At 43.4% G+C, this 21,680-nt stretch overlaps 1 protein-coding gene across 5 annotated transcripts in view; it reads left to right on the forward strand.

Annotated features, from left to right (window-relative positions):
• LOC126981527 (prolyl endopeptidase FAP-like) overlaps positions 1-21,680 on the forward strand; it is a 112,285-nt gene that overhangs the window by 61,203 nt on the left and 29,402 nt on the right. The window contains exon 1 of one of the 5 annotated variants that reach the window (XM_050832716.1): positions 17,116-17,220. The exons of the other annotated variants lie outside the window; for them this stretch is intronic. Coding sequence (XP_050688673.1) covers positions 17,131-17,220 — 90 coding nt within the window. The 5' untranslated portion in view covers positions 17,116-17,130. Of the gene's footprint in view, positions 1-17,115; positions 17,221-21,680 lie in introns of those variants that run through there. 5 annotated transcript variants of the gene reach the window in all.

Here is a 21,680-nt window from a genome sequence, read left to right on the forward strand (position 1 = left end):
GGAGCAGAGGGAGTGGAAAGGGGATTGTACTGAATGTGAGTGTGTGTGTTTGTTCTACTGTTGTCATAAGCAGTTTACTCTCTCTCTTTTATGTCGGTCTCTCTGCTTTAGTTTCTCTGTTATTTAAAAGCAGGTTGGACAAATGCTTCCATCCATTACCCCGTACCTCTTTTTTTTTTCTTTTTACCTCTTCTGTTTGTTTTCCCTCTTACCATAAACTGCTTACTCTCTCTCTCTCTCTCTCTCTCTCTCTATTTACTTCAGTGTTTGTTGCTGTTATTTTTTTTCATACAAGTAAGAGAAATGGCGCCGTCCAATATACCTCAAACATTCTTTTTTCATGTTTTTTTTGTTCTGTTTTCACCATTGCCAAACTGTTAACCCTTTCTTTTTCTTTCTTATGTTTCCTTTAGTGTCTCTGTTAGTGCTATTCCTTTATGCGTCGAATACCTCAAACATGCATTCTTTTGTTTTCTCTCTTCTGTTTTGTTTTCTGTTTTGTCATAATCTGTTAACTCTTCTCCCTTTCTTCCCCTCTTCGCTTTAGTTTTTGTTATTCCTATTTTTCATGAAGGTTAGTCTAATGCTACCACCCGATACCCCAGACATTCTTTATTTCTGCTTTGTTGTTTTCCACTTTGTCATTGTTTATTTTTTTCTCTTTCTTCCCCTCTTCCCTTTAGTTTCTCTTGTTATTCCTCTATTTCATGCAGGTTAGTCTAATGCTTCCACCCGATACCCCAGACATCCTTTTTTCAGCTTTGTTCTGCTTAAAGTTTTGTCATAATCTGTTAATTCGTTCCTCCTTTCTTCCTTTCTTCGTTTAATTTCTCAGTTATTCCTATTTTTCATGGAGGTTAAACAAATGCTACCACCCGATACCCCAGACATCCTTTTTTCAGCTTTGTTCTGCTTAAACTTTTGTCATAATCTGTTAACTCGTTCCCCCTTTCTTCCTTTCTTCGTTTAGTTTCTCTGATATTCCTATTTTTCATGCAGGTTAAACAAATGCTACTCTAAGGTACTCCAAACATTCCTTTTTTTTTTTGTTCTGTTCCGTTTTCACTCTTGTCATCATCTCTTAACTACTCTTCCTTCCTTTCTTTTCTTTAGTTTCTCTTGTTATTCCTATTTTTCATGCTGGTTAAAGAAATGCTACACCCAATACCTCAAACAAACTTTTTTTTATATATTTTTCAGTTCTTTTCTGTTTACACTTTTATCATATGTTAACTCGTTCTCTCTTTCTTTCTTATATATCCTTTAGTTTCTCTGTTATTCCTTTTTCATGCACGTTAGACAGATGCTAGCGTCCAATACTACACGAAGCATTTCAACTTTTTTCCTATTTCCCCGTCCAGTTTTTCGTTGGCGTTAATCTATTCAAGCATCGTCCATAACCTTTGACCTTCAGCCCTCCGGTTCTCACTTTCCCTTTCCTCGTGTGACCCTTCCTATTTGCACCCCCCCCCCCCCCCCCGTTTATGGCTACTTTGTCCCACTCAGGTTTAATTGCCCAGGTTTTTCTTACTACTGTTTATCTATACTTTTTATACCGACCTCTAATTTTTCTCATTTTCCCGCCTCTTTCATTCTTTTTATCTACCTTTTTTTGTTGCCCTTCAATTATCCTCATTCACCTACTTCCTTTCATTACCTCCTTTTACTGCTCTTTAATTCACCTCCTTATCTTCCGCTTTTTTCCCTCCCCTCTCTCATTTTTACTCTTTTTTTATAACGTCCTTCAGTTTTCCTCTTTCATTCACCTCACCTTCTTTTAGTGTTTCTTTTACTTTCTTATTTTCCACTTTTCTTCCTGTTCTTCCTTTCCTCCCTCCTTTTTTCTTCTTTTGCCTATTTTTGTTTTAGTATCGCCCTTCAAATTTCCTTTCTCATCCACCTTCTTCTTTAACTGTTTCTTTTACCTTCTTATCTCTTCTTCTTTTCTTCCTCCCCTCCTCCCCTTCTTCTCTACTTTTTTATTAGTATTTCTCTCCATGTTTTCTTGTGTTACCTGCCTCACTTTGTCTTCATATCTTCCACTTTTCTCCTCTTTTCCTCCTTTCTTCGTTTTATTTACCTCCTTCTGCTCTCCTTTTCTTACTCTCCCCTATCCCGTTCTTTCTCTAAACCAGTCGGAAGAGGAATGAACAAAGTGCAAGGGGAAGGGATAAAGGAAGGAGATGGGAGAAGGGAAAGTGAGGGGGAGAGGGAGGCAGGGGAGAGAAAGGAAAGAGAAGAGAAAGTGAAGGGAGAGAAAAAAAGAGAAAGGAAGCAGGGAAAGAGAAGGGAGATTGAAGGGGAAGAAAGAGAAAACTGAGAGGAGATGCAAGAGGGGAAGAGGAAGGAAAATGAGGAGAGAGGGAGGGAGAAAAGAAGAGAAGGGAAAATGAGAGAAAGGAAAGTGAAAGAGGAGGGAAAAAGAGAGAAGAGGGAAGAGAGAAAGAGGAAGGAAAGTGAAACAAGACAGAAGAGAGAGAGAGAGAAAGGAAAGTGAGAGAAGAGGGAATAGAAGGGAAAGTGAAGGGAGAAGAAGGAGGAAGGAAGAGGAGAGAGTGAATGAGAAGGGAAAAATAGAGAAGGGGGAAGAGGAGGGAAAGGGAGGGGAGAGGGGGGGAGAAGACAAGGGAAAGTGAGAGCAGAAGGGAAAGTGAAAGAAGAGGGTAAAAGAGAGAAGAGGGAAGAGAAGGGAAAGGGAGGGGAGAGGGTAAAAGAGAGAAGAGGGAAGAGAAGGGAAAGGGAGGGGAGAGGGAAGCAGGGGAGAGGTTCATTGAAGGGTGTGTGTGTCAGTCTCATGTCCCGTTAAAGGTAAGTAATTGTCAGGGTCCAGTTTTGGGGTGAGTGCCAAATATGGTTTTCCAGAGTGGTTCCCTCCTGCCCTTCCTTCCCCGCCGTCCCCGTCTCCATCTGGGTCTCCACACTGGCTGCTCCCTTCCTCTTTTTTGTTTCTCTCCTTTTCTTTTCTTTTTCTTTTCCTCGTCTCTTTCATCATTTTGTTACTTTTATTGTTCTTGTTCTTCGTCCTCTTCTATTTTTGTACTTTATCTCTTCTCCATCTCGGATCTCTCGCTTCTCTATACCTCCTCCTCCTCCTCCTCCTCCTCCTCCTCTCCTCCTTTGCCGCTTGAGGGATGACTAATAGGAAACTCCGTCCACTTCTTCATGGCTAACACACACACACACACACACACACACACACACACACACACACACACACACATACATACATACATACACACACACAGATCAGTAACACGAGAATGAACAGACACACTCCTGCTCCCCTTGTTCCTTCCCTCACCTTTCCTTAATTAGAACTCACCTGGCAACGGTAATTGTCTTAAAACAGGTAACGTGCGTCCTTTGTGTGTGTCTCAAGGTAAGGTTGTGGTTACCTGGACGAGGGGGGAGAGAGAGGGGAGGGAAGGGATAAGATGGAAAGGACAGGATGCAGGAGGAGGGAGAGGAGGAGGAGAGGAGGACAGGGAGGCTGGGTGCTTGTGTATTGTCAAGTGTCGGGAGGAGGAGGAGGAGGAAGAGGAGGAGGAGGAGGAGAGGTTATCTGAGAGGTGTGGGTTAGGTGGCTGTGAGATTAGGGCGGTGCTTGTGAACTCGACAGGGTGAGGGAGAAGGGTGAGGGGGTGGAAGGAAGGATGCTGGGGCTGGAGGAGGAGGGCAGGGAAGGATGACGGGGTAGGAGGAAGGATGCATGGGTAGAAAGGGATGAGAACTTGGGAGGAAGGGGTGTAGGGGTGGAGAGAGGCTTGAGAGAAGTGGCATAGGGTTAAGGAATAGGGGGAAGGATGCAACGACTGGTGGAGGAATAGAAAGAGAAGATGGCTGGGGGAGAAAGGGAGGAAAGGGGTGCAAAGGGTGGGGTGAAGCTTAGGAGAAGTGGTATGGTGTGAGGGGATAGAAAGAAGGAAGGTATGAAGAGACGAGGGGTAGGGAGAAGAAGTGTGGAGGGCTGCAGGGGTGAGGGGAGGAGTATAGAAGGAAGGATAAGGGCATTGGAGAAGGAGAGGGAAGGGGTGCAGGGTGGGGAGAAGAGGTGTAGAGGGTGGGGGGGGGGGGGGAGGGGAGAAGGAAGGGATGGGGCAGATTGGGGTGCAGGGTGGGGAGAAGAGGTGTAGAGGGCTGCAGGGGTGAGGGGAGGAGTATAGAAGGAAGGATAAGGGCACTGGAGAAGGAGAGGGAAGGCGTGCAGGGTGGGGAGAAGAGGTGTAGAGGGGTGCAGGGGTGAGGGGAGGAGTATAGAAGGAAGGATAAGGGCATTGGAGAAGGAGAGGGAAGGGGTGCAGGGTGGGGAGAAGAGGTGTAGAGGGGTGCAGGGGTGAGGGGAGGAGTATAGAAGGAAGGATAAGGGCAGGGCTGCAGGGGTGAGGGGAGGAGTATAGAAGGAAGGATAAGGGCATTGGAGAAGGAGAGGGATGGGGTGCAGGGTGGGGAGAAGAAGTGTGGAGGGCTGCAGGGGTGAGGGGAGGAGTATAGAAGGAAGGATAAGGGCACTGGAGAAGGAGAGGGATGGGGTGCAGGGTGGGGAGAGGGTTGGGAGAAGTGACATGGGGTGTACTTATGAGTGTCGTAGATTAGGGGAAGGAGAGGAAGGGCGATAACGATGCTCACGAGAGAGGGGAAACTTAAAAGAAACAGGAGGGGGAGGAGGAGGAGGAAATGCCTTAACTCAGAGGGGACTGTCAGCCTTGAGGGGAAATCCTAAGAGCGGTGGCTTAGCGGAGATGAATCACACAGTAGCAGGAAACGCCACACCGAGGGTTAGTCATTGACGTTAAAGACACAGAAAGAAGGAAAGAAAAAACACATGAATCCACTAGTGCAAAACGATTAAGACAAACGATGGTGGTTTTTAGTGATGTTTTTGTTCTTGTCCCTTTAATTGTATAGATCTCAAGGTTAGGGAAAAAATGAGGTTGAGTAATTGAGTTTTATTATTGTTACTGCTGTTCTGGTTTTATTACTTCCTTTCCTTCCTTTTATTCCCCTGTTTCTTTTCCCATCTCTCGCATTTTATAGTTATGTTTCTTAATTAACTATTCAAGTCCTTTTAATTGTATAGAGCTCAAGGTGAAGGAAGAAGAGGGGATGAGACTGACTTTTGTGTTATTAATATTTTCCGATTTATTTTCTTCTCTCTTTTTGGTCACTCTACTCTATTTAGGAGCAGTAAGTAACGGGCTTTTTTTTCATTATTGTTTTCTCTTTATTTTACGCCCTTGCACTGTCTCCTCTACTGTAAAAAAAAAATACAGTTCTTCCTTCTTCTTATTCCTCTTCGTCTCCTTTCCCATCTCTCGCATCTTATAGTTCCATTTCTTTATCTACCTCCTTCTATTCCCCTCCGTTCTTCATCCCATCTCTCGCATCTTATAGTTCCATTTCTTTATCTACCTCCTTCTATTCCCCTTCGTTCTTCATCCCATCTCTCGCGTCTAAGAGTTGCGTATCCTTATTAAATCTTTCCTAATCCTCTTCCACCGCCTTCCACTTAAGATCAGATTCTACAGGTGTCGCATCCAGTCTCTTATATACCTGCACCGCCATCTGTAAACTTCTCTCGGGATGTTTTTTTTGGAGCTTCCAAGAAAAATGTCAAAAATATCAACGCTTGTCTCGCTCGACCTCTGGGTGTGACATTTAATTTAAGTTTAGGTCAGAGGGAAAGGGAAAGTAAAAGCAGATGATTGAGAGAGAGATAAAGAAAGGTGTGTGTGTGTGTGTGTGTGTGTGTGTGTGTGTGTGTGTGTGTGTGTGTGTTAATCATGAGTTACACGTTAGTTTTTTTTTCTCTCTCTCTCTCTCTCTCTCAATAAGTTGGTATTTATATCGTATTTGTTAGCGAGTTAATAATTTCTTGCACGATTCGTTAGTTTGTTAACCTGTTTCCACGTTATTTTTTTTTGTTCACTAAGTTGTTTTGTTTATCATATTTGTTCGTTAGGTTATATTTTGTTGCACGGGTCGTTGGTTAGTTGACTGGTTTCTTTGTCTGTTTGTTGTATTTTTTTGTCAAATTGTTTATTGTTTTACGAAGTGTCATTTTTGTTTTGTGTTGTAAGGTTTTATTGTTGTTTCCTTCGATTCTTAGTCAAGGGTAACAGGAAAATAAAATAGAGAGAGAGAGAGAGAGAGAGAGAGAGAGAGAGAGAGAGAGAGAGAGAGAGAGAGAGAGAGAGAGAGAGAGAGAGAGAGAGAGAGAGAGAGAGAGAAAGTAAAAACAAGAAAGAAAGGACAGGCTGACGGTGGCGGTGGTGGTAATAGTAGTAGTAGTAGTAGTAGTAGTAGTAGTAGCAGTAGTAGTAGTAGTAGTAGTAGAAGCACCAGTAGCAGTAATAGCAATGGACACCTTCTCTATAATCAAGTAACCTCGCTTTTCACGATTCCACGCATCATCAATATTACGTAGATCATCTCATTCTCATTCTTATTTCACCCTCTCGTCCTTGTGTGTGAAGCTCGTGGTCAGTGATTAAGAGCCGGAAAGTTGCGGTTACGAGTCCTGAGAAACGTGTGGGTGGTGACGCAATGATGATGACGATGACGATGATGGGGATTGTGATGGTAATGACATTGTTGTTTGCTGTGGCGGATTGTTCTTGTTCCGGGAAGGGTTGTTGTTATAATTGTAGGTGTTTGTGTGTGTGTTTGTGTGTGAGAGAGAGAGAGAGAGAGAGAGAGAGAGAGAGAGAGAGAGAGAGAGAGAGAGAGAGAGAGAGAGAGAGAGAGAGAGAGAGAGAGAGAGAGAGAGAGAGAGAGAGAGAGAGAGAGAGAGAGAGAGAGACTATAATGGAGGGAAATCAAGTCGAGAAAACCTAACAAGATCATTATTTTTTCTTCCTCTCCTCTTTCTATTCTCCTCCTCCTCTTCCTCCTCCTCCTCCTCTCCATATCCTCCTCTTACCAAACTTAGAATCCATAATGATAAAATAAATAAAAAATAGACCACATACATTTTTTACCTTATTTAAATGCAATTCATAGTTTCCTTCAATAGACGAGACACCTTTAATATTACCTCCATCATTCATTAATTAGGGTGAATATTCAGAAGGTCGGTTGTTTGGGTTAGTCTAATTATTTTTTATCATCAGTCTCACCTTTTGTAACGGGACCTTTAAACGTGCTGGAAGAAAACGCTGAACCCCCTTGACCTCCTCACCTTCTTAAGTGGTCTTCTCAGGTAGTTATCACAGGTAAGGTCATGCAGGTATAGGTGTTAGGTTTCTCGCTCTCTCTTTCTTACTTTCTTTAATTTATTCTTTTCGATTTTCTTTCTTCCTTTCATTCTTTCCATCTTTTTTCTCTCCTTTCTTTTTCCTTGATTTTTTTCTTTCTTCTTTCTTTCTCATGCAGTCTCTCAGTTAGATAGATAGATAGGTAGATAGATAAATATAGATAGATGGATTGATAGTTTTATTGACCTCATCTTGTTAAATAAAGTTCAAATATAATGACGTTAACAAAACAATTCAGAAACACGAGAAAATATAGCTTGCACATAATAACACACACACACACACACACACACACGGACGCCCGCCTCCCTAATAACTAACCCGTTCTCATTCTCAACAATCTTCGTGGCACAATAATCAACCAAATTTTCATCCTGTGCACGGCCTTCGCTTTCACCCCGACCGTGGACTTACGTAGACGCGCCTCATTTTTTTTTTCTCTCTCTCTCTCTCTCTCTCTCTCTCTCTCTCTCTCTCTCTCTCTCTCTCTCTCTCTCTCTCTCTCTCTCTCTCTCTCATTATCATATCGGAGTTTGTTTGGGTGCAGTGGGAAGGGCAGATGGAAGAAGAGGAGGAAGATGAGGAGAAGGAGGAAGAGGAGGAGAGAAAAAGGAGAATGACAGAATGATGGACCGCTGTGGGTTGTATGAAGGCAGCTAACTACGATAGATAAATAGATAGAAAAATAGATAGACAGAGATAGATAGAGAGAAACAGAGGCAGATAGGGAGGTAAATAAAGGAAGAACCAAAGTCAACACCTACATATCACTCGCTCCCCTTCCCGGCGCGGCCATAAACCAAGCCTCTCTAGCAGAACGAGTGTGTTATGGGCCCACGTCCCCCTCGAGGCAAGGGATCGGAACCTTTTTACAGTTGTAGGGCGCTCTAAATAGGGGATTCTGAAGCAATATAGAGCGCTTTGTGTCCTCGAGCCTTATTGATCCTTTCCTGCTACGTGATGCGGGGGAATAGGAACGGCAAACGGTCCTGAATGGTTGGGGCGATGCGAGAGTGGAGAGGAGGAGGAGGAGGTGGAGAGAGGGTGAAAGGGAGTAGGAAAAATAGCAGGCAGGCTGGGTAGAGGCGATAACAGGTTGGGAAACAGTGGGATAGCGGGGGAAAGGTGAAGAGATAGTAGAAATAGTAGGCAAGTTTGGCGAGGAGGAGGAGGAGGAGGTGGAGAGAGAGTGAAAAGGAATAGAAAAAGTATAGCAGGCAGGCTGGGTAAAGGTGATAACAGGTTGGGGAGTAGTGGGATAGAGGGGGAAAGCTGAAGGGATTGTAGAAGTCGTAGGCAAGTTTGGGTGATACGAGCGAGAAGCAGGAGGCGGTGGAGTGGGGAGAAGGGTGACGGGGACAGGAAAAATAACAAACAGGCTGGAAATTGCTGATAACAGGTTGGGAAGTAGTGGGATAGAGGGGGAAAGATGAAGGGATGGCAAGTTTGGGCGACACGAGCGACGAGGAGGAGGCGGTGGAGTGGGTGGAAGGGTAACGGGAAACAGGAAAAATAACAAACAGGCTGGGAATTGCTGATAACAGGTCGGGAAAGTGGAATATGGGACTGCAGGGAAGGGTGACGGGGTAGTAGAAGTAGCAGGTTGACTGGAGAAATGTGAGAACTCGTTGCGAAAGTAAAATAAAGGATAGCGGGGAGAAGGACAAAGGGAATAGAAGTAGCAGGTGATGTAAGGTTAGGTTAGGTTAGGTTAGGTTAGACATGTGACAAACTCGCTTAACTGGGGGTGAATTGAATGACTAAAAGGTGATCATATGCTTTTCTATGGGCGAGTATAGGTGAAGGAGGGAATCTATGTTTTTTTTTTACATCAAAGGATACGGCTCAAGGGCAACAAAAAGGGTAAAAAAAAAAAAAGCCCGCTACTCGCCGCTCCCACAAAACCAAAAAGTAAAGAGTAGCCAAAAGAGAGGTCAATTTCGGATGGAGAGGTGTCTTGATACATTTCGTGAAGGGATTGAAGTTGAATAAGTGATGGGATAAAGAGGCTGATATGGTTGTGGACTAAATGATTCTGGGGTGATACTACGCTTGTCTGTTTGAGCTTATAGAAGAGGGAATAGAAAGTGTCCGTGTGAAGGGATTGAAGTTGAATAAATGCTGGGATAAAGAGTATAGGGGTTGATGTGGTTCTAGTCTAAATGATTCTGGGGTGATACTACGTCTGTCTGTTTGAGCTTATAGAAGAGGGAATAGAAAGTGTCCGTGTGAAAGGATTGAAGTTGAATAAATGATGGGATAAAGAGGTTAAGGGTTGATATGGTTGTGGACTAAATGATTCTGGGGTGATACTACGCCTGTCTGTTTGTTTGAGCTTATAGAAGAGGGAATAGAAAGTCTCCGTGTGAAGGGATTGAATTTAAACCAGTGCAGTGGAGAAGTGATTGTATGGGTTGGGGTGAAAGTAGTTAGGTGATTGTAGCAGTGGATTGTAGTACCCGGAACGAGGAAAGAAACTCGGTGATAAAAACAAGTCGGTGAAGGATATCAGATTAATGGCGGGGCAAAAGAATGAAGGGCATGAGGGAAGTAAAGTACCTCATGAAGACTGGAATGATGTAGACGAGGGCAGTAAGAGAAGAAAACGAAGAAAAAGGTAAAAGAGAAAAGTAACAACTGGAGATTAAATAAAAAAGTGGGTTTAGTAGTTGAAATGAAGGCCAATGAAGACACGAGATATTAAAGCAGATGGAAAGGAGAAAATAGGAGAAATTAGAGATAGGTCAAGTGAAAAAAAAACAAGGAAATACAATGAAAAAAAATGTTTGGAAATAGAAATAAGGACCAAAGATGGCATAGGATGATGAAGGCGATGGAAATGAAAGACTTGGAGAAATTAGAGATAGGCCAGGAAAAAAATATAAGAAAATACAGTAAAAAGATAAAATTTGAGGATAGAAATGAGAACCAAAAAGGACCCCCCCCCAAAAAAAAAGGTAGAACGTTGACCATAACTAAATAAGAAAATGATCGAGTTTGGGAATAGAAAAAAAAGATCCCCAAAAGACCAAAAAAATAGCACACGGACAAGATTTAGATGGAAGGTTCACGGTACCTGTAATTATTCTCTCATCTATTGCTCATACCTATACCTTCCCTCTCACACCTGTGCACACCTCAAACGGGACACACCTGCGCACTCTGTCCCCGCCCCTAATAGGTTTCTCAGGGAGTGCTTGCCCCCTTTTTCTGCCTCCTGCTTACTCTAATGTCTGCAACCTTGAAAAAAAAGAAGAGTAAGCAGGAGGCGAAAAAAAGGGGTTTATACTCCCTGAGGTAACTGTTAGGGGCGGGGGTGGGGGGGGCAGAGTGCTCAGGTGTGTCCCATTTGAGGTGTGCACAGGTGTGAGGTGATGTATAGGGATGAAAAATATTTGAGAAGATAATTATCGTGAGCCTTGCACTCAAATCTTATCAGTGTGTTGCTTTTATTTATCTTTTTTGTAGAGAGAGAGAGAGAGAGAGAGAGAGAGAGAGAGAGAGAGAGAGAGAGAGAGAGAGAGAGAGAGAGAGAGAGAGAGAGAGAGAGAGAGAGAGAGAGAGAGAGAGAGAGAGAGAGAGAGAGAGAGAGAGAAAAATATAGATAGATAAATAAGTAAAAACAGAAAAAAAGAGAAAAAGAAAGGAGACATGAATAAATAAATAAATAAATATAGACAGAAAAAAAAAAATGAGAGAGAGAGAGAGAGAGAGAGAGAGAGAGAGAGAGAGAGAGAGAGAGAGAGAGAGAGAGAGAGAGAGAGAGAGAGAGAGAGAGAGAGAGAGAGAGAGAGAGAGAGAGAGAGAGAGAGAGAGAGAGAGAGAGAGAGAGAGAGAGAGAGAGAGAGAGAGAGAGAGAGAGAGAGAGAGAGAGAGAGTGTGTGTGTCGTGCCTGCTTCGTGTGTCCTCGTTCTTATTTTTTCTTCCGTCTCCACGAAGCGTTTCAAGGTGCTTATAATGTTACCTTGCGCTCAGGTGCCTTAATTGCCCCTCAACTCACCTGGGGGGGAACAAAGGACGCCCAGGTGAATTGTTTGTGCGTCCCTTTCCCTTTCTGTTCTATTCTTTTCTTTTTCCTCTTCGCCTTGCATTGCTTTCTTGCTTTTTGTTTTGTTTTTCTTTCTCTGGTTTGTTTGTTTGTTTGTTTGTTTGACGCCCAGGTGAGTTGTTTGTTGGCACCTTTCCCTTTCTTTTCTATTTTTTTCTTTTTCTTCTTCGTCTTCGTCTTGCCTTCTTGTTGCTGTTTTTTGTTTTCTTCTTTCTCTGGTTTGTTTGTTTGTTTGTTTGTTTTACTGAGTTGCCACTGTTGTTGTTTTGGGTGATTTTTTGTTTTGTTCTTGGTGTTTATTATTTTTTTGTTGCCCTCATCTTATTTTTCTTGTTCTTGTTGTTCTTGTCTTTGTTCTTCTTCTTTGCCGTCGCTGTTACGTCTCCGCCACCTTTTAAGTCGTCTGCTTCTTCTTTTTCTTATTCATGTGTTTATCTTGTACTTGTTCTTTTTCTTGTTCTTCCTTTTCTACGTCTTTCATCATCATCATCATCAGTTAGGTGGTATCCCGTTACAGGGGTCATGTCAAACAGGTATGCAACTAAGCTTTGAGGACATACTGCCTTCATAAGTCTTCAGGTGGCAGGTGTTCATAGGAAGCGGTGAAGGGGGTGGAGGGAAGGGGGGAGAGAGGGTGAAGGCGGTTGCTGTGTCATCCTGAGCTTTTAAACACGTAATCATAAACCTTATATTCTGTTTTTTTATGTTTGTTTCTCTTTAAAATGCTCAATAGGTTTTTTTTTTATCTTTTTTCCTTTCTTACTTATTTTTTTCCACCTGTTTTGTTTCTTCTCTTCATCCTTTTCTTTTTCTTTACTTGTATGGAATTGATTTGTTTACTTTTTTGTTTTGTTTGTATATTTTGAAGTATGGTGCGTCTGCCTCCAAATACGGCTTTATTTCTAATCGTATTCTTGACTCAATTTTCTCTGGGTCCGGTCTATCTGTCTGTCTGTCGGTCTGTTTGTTGAGTGACTGACCGACGTGTTTAGTAAGAGAGTGAGGCAAGTGGAGAGAAAAATAAAGTGGTTTGTCTACTTTCTCTATCCGGTTACTCTTTTTATCATGCAGTTCGTTGCCTCTCCTTGTTCCATGAGAGAGGAAGTCGATGGGTTAACACGAATAAGCTGCATCATTATTGTTGTTATTGTTATTATTACTGTTATCATCAACCTCTATTCCCGTTCTTTCTGCTTTCCTTTCTTCTTCTCGTTCTGGTTTCATTAAGGAGGAAGTCGATGGATTGACATGAATAGCGTGCATTGTTATTGTTGTTGTTGTTATTATTATTGTTATCATCAACCTCTATTCCCGTTCTTTCTGCGTTCCTTTCTTCTTCTCGTTCTTGTTTCATTAAGGAGGAAGTCGATGGGTTGACATGAATAGCCTGCATTGTTATTGTTGTTATTGTTATTATTGTCATTACCTACTTTTATTCACGTCCTTCATACATCCCTTTCTTCCTTTCTACCTTCTCTTCACCTCTCACCACCTTCTTATTCTTATTTTTTCCTAGTTTCTTTCTTTGTTTCTTTTTTCTTTCGTTCATTCAGTCTTTCTTTATCTTTCTATCTAATCAACTTTTCAATCTATCTATCTATCTGTCTTACCTTCCCTTTCTTTGTTTCTTTTTTCTTTCGTTCATTCAGTCTTTCTTTATCTTTCTATCTAATCAACTTTTCAATCTATCTATCTATCTCTTACCTTCCCTTTCTTCCTTTCTTTGCTTCTTTCTGTCATCCTCTTCTTCTCTTACAACTTCTACCAGTTAAACCACATTCCTCCTCATCTTCCTTCCTCTCCTTCCTTTCCTGTCTTATTTCTTTCCGGCTTCATCTTCTCTTTTTCCTCTCCTTTATCGTACACATATTAAACTACCTTCCTCTCGTCTTACCCTCCATATCTTCCTCAATTTCTTTCTTTCTTACCTTCGCTTTTTCCGTCTTCCTGTCATCCTCTGCCCCTCCTTCATAGTCCGCCCGTTACACCACCTGGATGGAAGGATGAAGAAACAGGAGTCAGTGGCCGTGAGTCTTGAAGCATGAACTGACCAAACGAAGAGGAGGAGGAGGAGGAGGAGGAGGAGGAAGAAGAAGAAGAGGAAGATTAACTGAGACCATCCTTCCATTCACCTTCTCTTACATCCCTCTCTCCTTTCCTCCCTCTCTCCCTTTCTCTCCGTCCCTCCACACCTCATAACTCTCCTCCCATCTCGTGATACTAAGAAACACTGATATCTGACGTCAGGACTCAAGGGTTGCAAGTGGCCGGCGTGACGTGAGACGAGTCGAGTATTGTAGTTGAGGAAGAGAAAAGAAGAGAAGGGAATAATGGGAGAGAATTAAGATGAAAGGACAGGAAGGAGGAAGGGAAAGGAGATGGAAAAAGCGGGAGAGGAGAAATAAGAGGAAACGGAAGCAAGGAGAAAGAAAGGAGAGAGAAAGAGGAAAGAAGGATGGAAGAAGATTCAGTTTATCAGGCTTTACCTTTACTGTCCTCGGCTCATTCTTATACGTAAAGAGCACCTGGCACACGTTCGAACCCCCCTCCTGGTCTATAGCGATCGTGGAAGGGAGGAACTTAATAACACTCTTCTCTGGAGGTGTAAAGAACGAAGCAACGAAAATAGAAGTGAAAGAATCGGAAGAGTGGTTTGTAGTACTGAGTGTTATCTGTAGCTGAAGTAATGTGAGAGAATGGGTTGGTGGTGGTAGTGAGAGAGAGAGAGAGAGAGAGAGAGAGAGAGAGAGAGAGAGAGAGAGAGAGAGAGAGAGAGAGAGAGAGAGAGAGAGAAGAGTGTGTGGCAAAGGTGTAAAGTGTAGAGTAAGTGGTTTTTGTATCATGTTCCTCTCGTATACCTTTCAGTCAGGTAGAGAGAGAGAGAGAGAGAGAGAGAGAGAGAGAGAGAGAGAGAGAGAGAGCGAGAGAGTTTTGTGTTTTCGTCTTTATCACGCCATAAAATGAAAAAAAAAAAATACAAACAGGACATGAAACCCAATACAGCTGATAATATCTCGCACGTTTCCTCTTTTCTCTCTCTCTCTCTCTCTCTCTCTCTTTGCTCGCTCGTCTTTTTTTCTAGTCATCTTTCTTTCTTTTTCTTTCATTCATTCTTTCTTTCTTTCTTTCTCTCTATCGTTCTATCTAATAAATTTTTCAATCTGTCTATCTATCTTCTCACTCTCTCCTACTATGAACCACTTCGGCGAGGATTTCAATCTCGGCACAGCACGGGCAGACTTCGGCTCACTCACTCCTCTGCCTCTTCGTCTGCGTCACATCCTCCGAACTCTCCATATCGGGAAACACTGAATTTGGTGCGGTGTTGCGAAAGTGACGTTGCGTTGCCTTCATTTGTCACACGAGTTCCTGTCGGTAATATGAAATCAGAGTTGTGAAGTGTGATGGATAGAGAGGGAGAGGAGGGGACGAGAGGAAGACGAAAGGGAAGGAAGGAAAGAGGGAGAAAAGTGAGAGAGGAGACGAGAGTAAGACGAAGGAGAAGGAGGGAAAGAGGGAGAGGGGAGACGAGAGGAAGACGAAGGAGAAGGAAATAAAGAGGAAGAAAAAGTGAGAGAGGAGACAAGAGGAAAGAAAAGCAAAATGAAAGGAAAGGAAGAGGAAAATGTGAGAGGAGACACAAGAAGAAAGAGAAGGAAGGAGGAAGAAAGGAAGAGGAGGAGTAAGTGGGATAAAAGATGCAAGAGGAAAGGAAAGGAGGGAGGAAGAGAAAGGAGAAGGAAAGTGTGGGGGAGGAAACTAATGGAAGATGAAAGACAAGAGGAAATGAAAGAAAGGAGAAGGAAAGAATGGGAGAGGAGAACCAAGAGAAAAATAAAAGGAGAAAGAGAAAGAAAGGAGGAGGAAACAGTAGTAGAGAGGAGGCCAGCAAAAAGGAAAGGATATACACAGACAAAGAGAAGGAAAAAAATGGGTAGGAGAGTAATGGAGGAGGAGAAGCAAGAGGAAAGGAGGAAAGAAAGAAAGAGGGAAAAAAGTATGAGGGATCAGGTGTTCTTCCGAGAGACTAATGACACACACACGCGCGAGAAAAAAAAAACTTAAAACGACTCCAAAATTTAAACTTTCCTCCTTTCTCACTTATGCAAGCCTTTAAATCACAAGCGCCCGGGGAAAGAAAAAGAGAAAAAAACAGCACGAACGCGGAATGAGTCAAAAAGTTTATAATGAGTGTGTGAAAATTAAGACAAAAGGGATCATTATATTCCGCCGGGAGAGAGAGAGAGAGAGAGAGAGAGAGAGAGAGAGAGAGAGAGAGAGAGAGAGAGAGAGAGAGAGAGAGAGAGAGAGAGAGAGAGAGAGAGAGAGAGAGAGAGAGAGAGAGAGAGAGAGAGAGAGAGAAGAGAGAGAGAGAGAGAGAGAGAGAGAACAAAAAAAAAATGGAAAATGAGGAAAGTTTAGATTAGAGCTCGTGGATGGAGTTGGCGGCGGCGGTGGCGGTGATGGTGGTTTAAGTGATGATGGGGGTTTTAAGTGTCGTGGAAATCATAAACCAGGTAACGAGGTACACTTATTTAGACTACAGGTGTAAGGTATAACATATAGACCAGGTGAGAGGCGATGTGTCCTCCCAGCATATGTGACTGCCCCAAATATCATTTTATATCATGCACACTAAGGCCACTTGTGAGCTTTTCTTTAGGGGAGGAGAGGAAAAGAGAAGCGGAGAATGATTTGCTTGTCTTACGAAGATGAAGAGAGCAAGGAAAAGAAGAGAAGGTGATGTCAGAGTGAATAGAAAGAAATGTAGAGTGAAATATCTATTTTTCGAAGAGAAGAGGAAGATAAACAGGGCAGAGAAGCGTGTGAAGGAATATCTTGGAACTCTTGAATATGTGGAGAGAGAGAGAGAGAGAGAGAGAGAGAGAGAGAGAGAGAGAGAGAGAGAGAGAGAGAGAGAGAGAGAGAGAGAGAGAGAGAGAGAGAGAGAGAGAGAGAGAGAGAGAGAGAGAGAGAGAGAGAGAGAGAGAGAGAGAGAGAGAAGAGAGAGAGAGAGAGTGTAGAAAGATGAGAAGCGTAGAATGAATCATGTATATATTCCGAAAAGGAGAGATAGAAGGAAAGGGAAGAGAAATGTGAGGAAGACAAGCTTGGAACTGATGAATGTAGGAGTGTAGAAAGTAATGACTGAGTGTGTAGAAAGATGTTGAACGTATATGAAAAGAATCTTGAAAATATGAAGTTGAACGTATATGAAAAGAAGCTGGAAGATATGAATGTGTTGAGAGGACGTAGAAGGTGACTGGGAGATCGAGTGGAAAGAAAAAAGAACAAGATAAGCATGGAAATGTGAAGGTGTTGAAAGCTGAGGAAGGAGGTAGGCTATAGAAAGGTAAGTGAGGTGTGTGTTTGTGTATACAGAAGCGACAATCTTGATAATACTGGTGCTGGAGGTGACGTGGGACTGAATAAGAATGAGAGGCGAACATACGAAGAAGCAGAATCGATGGTAAGGATGACGAGGAAGGAGGAAACGTGTGTGTGTTTGTGTGTAGAGACGAAAATATTAATGGCATTGGCGCTGGAGGTGATAATGGAGTACAGAAAGCGTTAGTAGAGAGCGCACGAAGAGGTAGAGTCGGTGTTAGTGATGGCGACGAAGGAGGTGAATGGTAACACACTCATTCTCGTCACGGAGGCGTTACGGTGGCGATCAGGGAGGAGAGTGGCACAGGACGTCTTGCTTCACGAGCTGTGGCGACGGCGACGATGGAGGAGGAGGAGGAGGAGGATGGGGAGGAGAGAAAGGGGGTGTGGAGGCGAGGATGATGGACTGGATGGAGGGTGAAGGTGAAGGCGAGACGAAGAATGGAGAGTGGAAGAGAAAATGAAGTGGAGAGTGACGTTTGGTGCGATGGAAGTGAAGGAAAGAAGTTAAGAGTGAAATGCCGAAGAGAAGTGAGTGTAGAAGTGATGGAGTTAGTGTGTTTGAATGAGTGAAAAAGAAGTGAGTATAGGGAGGGGAAGAAGTGAGGGAGAAGTGAGTTTGGAAGTGAAGAAGAGAGGGAGAAGTGAGTTTGGAAGTGAGGACGTGAATATGGAAGTGAAGAAGTGAGGGAGAAGTGAATATGGGAGTGAAGAAGTGAGTATAGGGAGGTGAAGAAGTGAGGGAGAAGTGAATATGGGAGTGAAGAAGTGAGTATAGGGAGGTGAAGAAGTGAGGGAGAAGTGAGTTTGGAAGTGAGGAAGAGAGGTAGAAATGAGTTTAGATGTGGAGAAGTGAATATGGAAATGAAGAAGTGAGTTTGGAAGTGAGGAAGTGAATATGGAAGTGAAGAAGTGAGGGAGAAGTGTGTTTGAAAGAGTGAAAAAGAAGTGAGTATAGGGAGGTGAAGAAGTGAATATGGAGGTGAAGAAGTGAGGGATGAGTGAATTCGAAAGTTAAAAGAAGTGAATATGGAAGTGAAGAAGTGAGGGATGAGTGAATTCGAAAGTTAAAAGAAGTGAATATGGAAGTGAAGAAGTGAGGGATGAGTGAATTCGAAAGTTAAAAGAAGTGAATATGGAAGTGAGGGAAGAAGTGAGTATGAAGAAGTGAGTATCAAAGAGGTGCAAGGTGTTCTCTTTACCCATTTTCATAGTTTTTTTATCTCTTCTATTATGCAAAAAGGGGAAAAAAAGCCAATTGTGTAAGGGATGAATGGTAAGGAAGTGAAACAAAGGCAGATATGACCAAAAAAAATAAGGACGATTGACTCATATCCGGCAAGGGACGTCGAGATGAAGACACTGGACGGGGCTGGCAAGGAATACTGATGCCGGACAGAAAATTGAGACGAATACTAACGCGGGGAAGAAGAAAGTGAGGAAGAACACCAAACCGGGGAAGAAAGTGTTGAAGAAAGCGAGGAATAAACCAGTCTGTATAAACCAGTCCCGTTATCCCGGCGTAACCAGCACGAAGATAGACACACGCATAGGACTCCCCCCTTACCCTCCCTCACCGACCTCTCTTTACCCTTCCTCAACAGCGATAAGGCGAGACTATACGAGAACCTAGACACGAAGAATTTAGAGTTAGTTCATTCAGCAACCATTCCGAGCATGAAGATAGACACTCACGCATACGACTCCTCCCTTACCCTCACTCACCGACCCTTCCTTACCATTTCTCAACAGGGATAAGGCGAGACTATACGAGAACTCAGACACGAAGAATTTGGGGTTCGTTCATACACCAACCATTCCGAACATGAAGATAGACACTCACGCATACCACTTCTCCCTTACCCTCCCTCACCGACCTCTCTTTACCCTTCCTCAACAGCGATAAGGCGAGACTATACGAGAACCCAGACACGAAGAATTTGGGGTTCGTTCATACAGCAACCATTCCGAGCATTAAGGTAGACACTCACGCATACGACTCCTCCCTTACCGACCCTTACCGACCCTTCTTTACCCGTTCTCAACAGGGATAAGGCGAAACTATACGAGAACCCAGACACGAAGAATTTGGGGTTCGTTCATACAGCAACCATTCCGAGCATGAAGATAGACACTCACGCATACCACTCCTCCCTTACCAACCCTTACCGACCCTTCTTTACCCTTTCTCAACAGGGATAACAACACCACCCGAGGCTATACGAGTACACAGACGCGAAGAATTCAGTCTCTTCATAATAGCAACCGCAACCATTCCCTTCCCCGCAGCGCAGCCAACACGAAGACAGACACACACGCATGCCACTCCCTCCCCCGTCCTTCCTCACGCTTTTTTACCCTTTTTCAACAGGGATTAGACACATGCAAGGCTACACGAGAACACGGACACAGAGTTGAGAGTGAGTTCATGAAGGGAAGGAGGAGGAGGCGAAGCTATATTATGGCGTCACTGTGAATGGGAATTAGAAGTAAACAAAGATGGAATTGATGAGGGAGAACGTGCATCGGTTAATTCGTCCTCTTAATCCATGACAAACGCAAGGAGACACACACACACACACACACACACACACACACACACACACACACACACACACACACACACACACACACACACACGTACGCAGTCTCACCCTCGCCTCTGCTCAACAAGGCTTTACAATAACACAGACGCGAAGAGGTTATAGTGAGTTCATAAATTGTCACCATAAACTCTCCTTTCCTTAGTACATAACCAGCCCAAGGACACACGCGCATACCCACAGACGTACCCACCCTCACCTTTCCTCAACAAGGCTTCACGCGAACACAGACGCGAAAAGTTCATGTCAGTTCATAAATCAAGTCAGTATCAACTCATTCCTCTCCCCAATCCATAGAGAGCGCAAGGAGACACACACATACTCACACACGAGCTCCGCCTCACCCTCGCCCATGCTCAACAAGGCTTAGAGGGCCAGACGAGACTCCACCAGTACTCAGACGCAAACAGTTTAGTCAATTAAGATTATTCCCCGGTGGCGTCTGGAGTACCTAGCGTCTCCCTCGTGGTTGGCCCTTATTCTTTAACGTATTGGACTCCCGTTACGAGTATTTTTAAAGCCTTAGAGAAGATCATCCGGGTTGTTATTGGTGCTTTTCCAGTTCAGATGCAGAGCTCATGTAAAACTATCACTAGGATCAGAAATCGGTCCATGAAAAGCCCGGGAACTACGAGAGGCTTTTTCAGACAGGCGAACCGAGGCGCCGAGAGGTTTAAGACTAATGAAGAGGAATAGGGGAGTACTAGAGCCTCGTCAAGGGCAGACAGAGGAAACTGGATAATTAAAAGAATGCAGAAGGACGGGGAAGGACAAGTGACGTCAGGGCGCTTTCCTCTTGTTTTCACCGGACTTCTTCTTTAATCTTTGATGTTGGGGGTCCGTCATTGCGTTGATGTAGATGATGGAAGGACTTAGCAGCGACGGGCCACATTTTTGTCATGATTTAAATCCCCCCCCCAAAATAGATGATGCATAAACTGATCACAAATGCGTTGATATATATGAAGTGGTGTGCGAGAGCGATGATTTTTTTCTCATTAATTCGCTTAGAGGGGCCTTTAAGAGACATGATCCACGCAGCTACCGGGTTCAACATTTCGGACAAGGCTTTCGTAGGAGTTTTGGGCATTTCCAGAGGTAGTTTAATGGCCCTGGTGGTAGTGTGACCTTTCTCCTGTGCCATGAACGTGAAGAAACAGTCATGAAAACCCGATTAACCTCCTTTTATGGCCTTTGGAAATAGTTGATGTGAGAGAGGGAAGCGTCTGAGAATATGGACCTTATACGTTAGTGCTCTCTGGGATGAACCGTGGCGAAGACGGGACACAATATCACATAATTATCAAACGTTTGGGACTCTTGTGAGGACGATTTTTGAAGAGCAGAGAGGAGCTTCGTCGGGTTATCAGGAGTGTTTTAACCATTCACAGCGCGGAAGCCTTGCAAAACTACCTCCAGGGTCATGCAACCACCCATAGAAACCCGTACAACTTCTACGAAAGCCTTTTTAAGTAGGTGTATAAGGAGCAGCGAGTAGCGGGCTTTTTTTATTATTGTTTCCTTTTTCTATACCCTTGAGCTGCCTCCTTTGTTGTGAAAAAAAAAAAAGGCTTCCAAGAGTTTAATAATATGGACCTTACTACTTTATTTTACTACTTTATACGATGTTGATGGATCCGTCTTTGTGTGTTGGTATAGAAGATGAAAGGACTTGTATGTATATTATTTGAATTAGGTGATTATAAAAGAAAGAGAAAAGTGGAAGATGGAACGCGTAATCACTCCCTGCCTTTCTTGATATTGGTGGGTCGTCGTTGTGTGTTGATATAGAAGATAAAAGGGCTCGTATGTATATTATTTGAATTAAGTGATTGTAAAAGAAAGGGAAAAGACGAAGACGGAAAGCGTAATCACTTCCTGCCTTTCTTGATATTGGTGGGCCGTCTTTGTGTGTTGATATTGAAGATGAAATGACTTGTATGTATATTATTCGAATTAAGTGATTATAAAAGAAAGGGAAAAGGCGAAGACGGAACGCGTAATCACTTCCTGCCTTTCTCGATATTGGTGGGCCGTCGTTGTGTGTTGATATACGTAAAAGACAGGAGGACTTAAACATCAGTTGCTCTTAGTGATAATGAAAGGCGCCTTGACGAAGATGGAACCCGATATCCCTGCCTTTCTCGATACTGGTGGGTCGTCGTTGTGTGGTGATATAGGAGATGGGAGACTTGAACATCAGTTGCTCTTAATGATAATGAAAGGCGCCTTGACGAAGATGGAACCCGATATCACTGCCTGAGAAGCGATGTGTGTGCTCATGAACCTCCCGCACGCCTCGCCTCGCCTCGGTATTTGTAAACAACACCTGATGAACTTAACACGCACCTACGCACACACACACACACACACACACACACACACACA

Source organism: Eriocheir sinensis, chromosome 48 (genome assembly GCF_024679095.1).
Source record: "Eriocheir sinensis breed Jianghai 21 chromosome 48, ASM2467909v1, whole genome shotgun sequence".
Taxonomy (NCBI): domain Eukaryota; kingdom Metazoa; phylum Arthropoda; class Malacostraca; order Decapoda; family Varunidae; genus Eriocheir; species Eriocheir sinensis.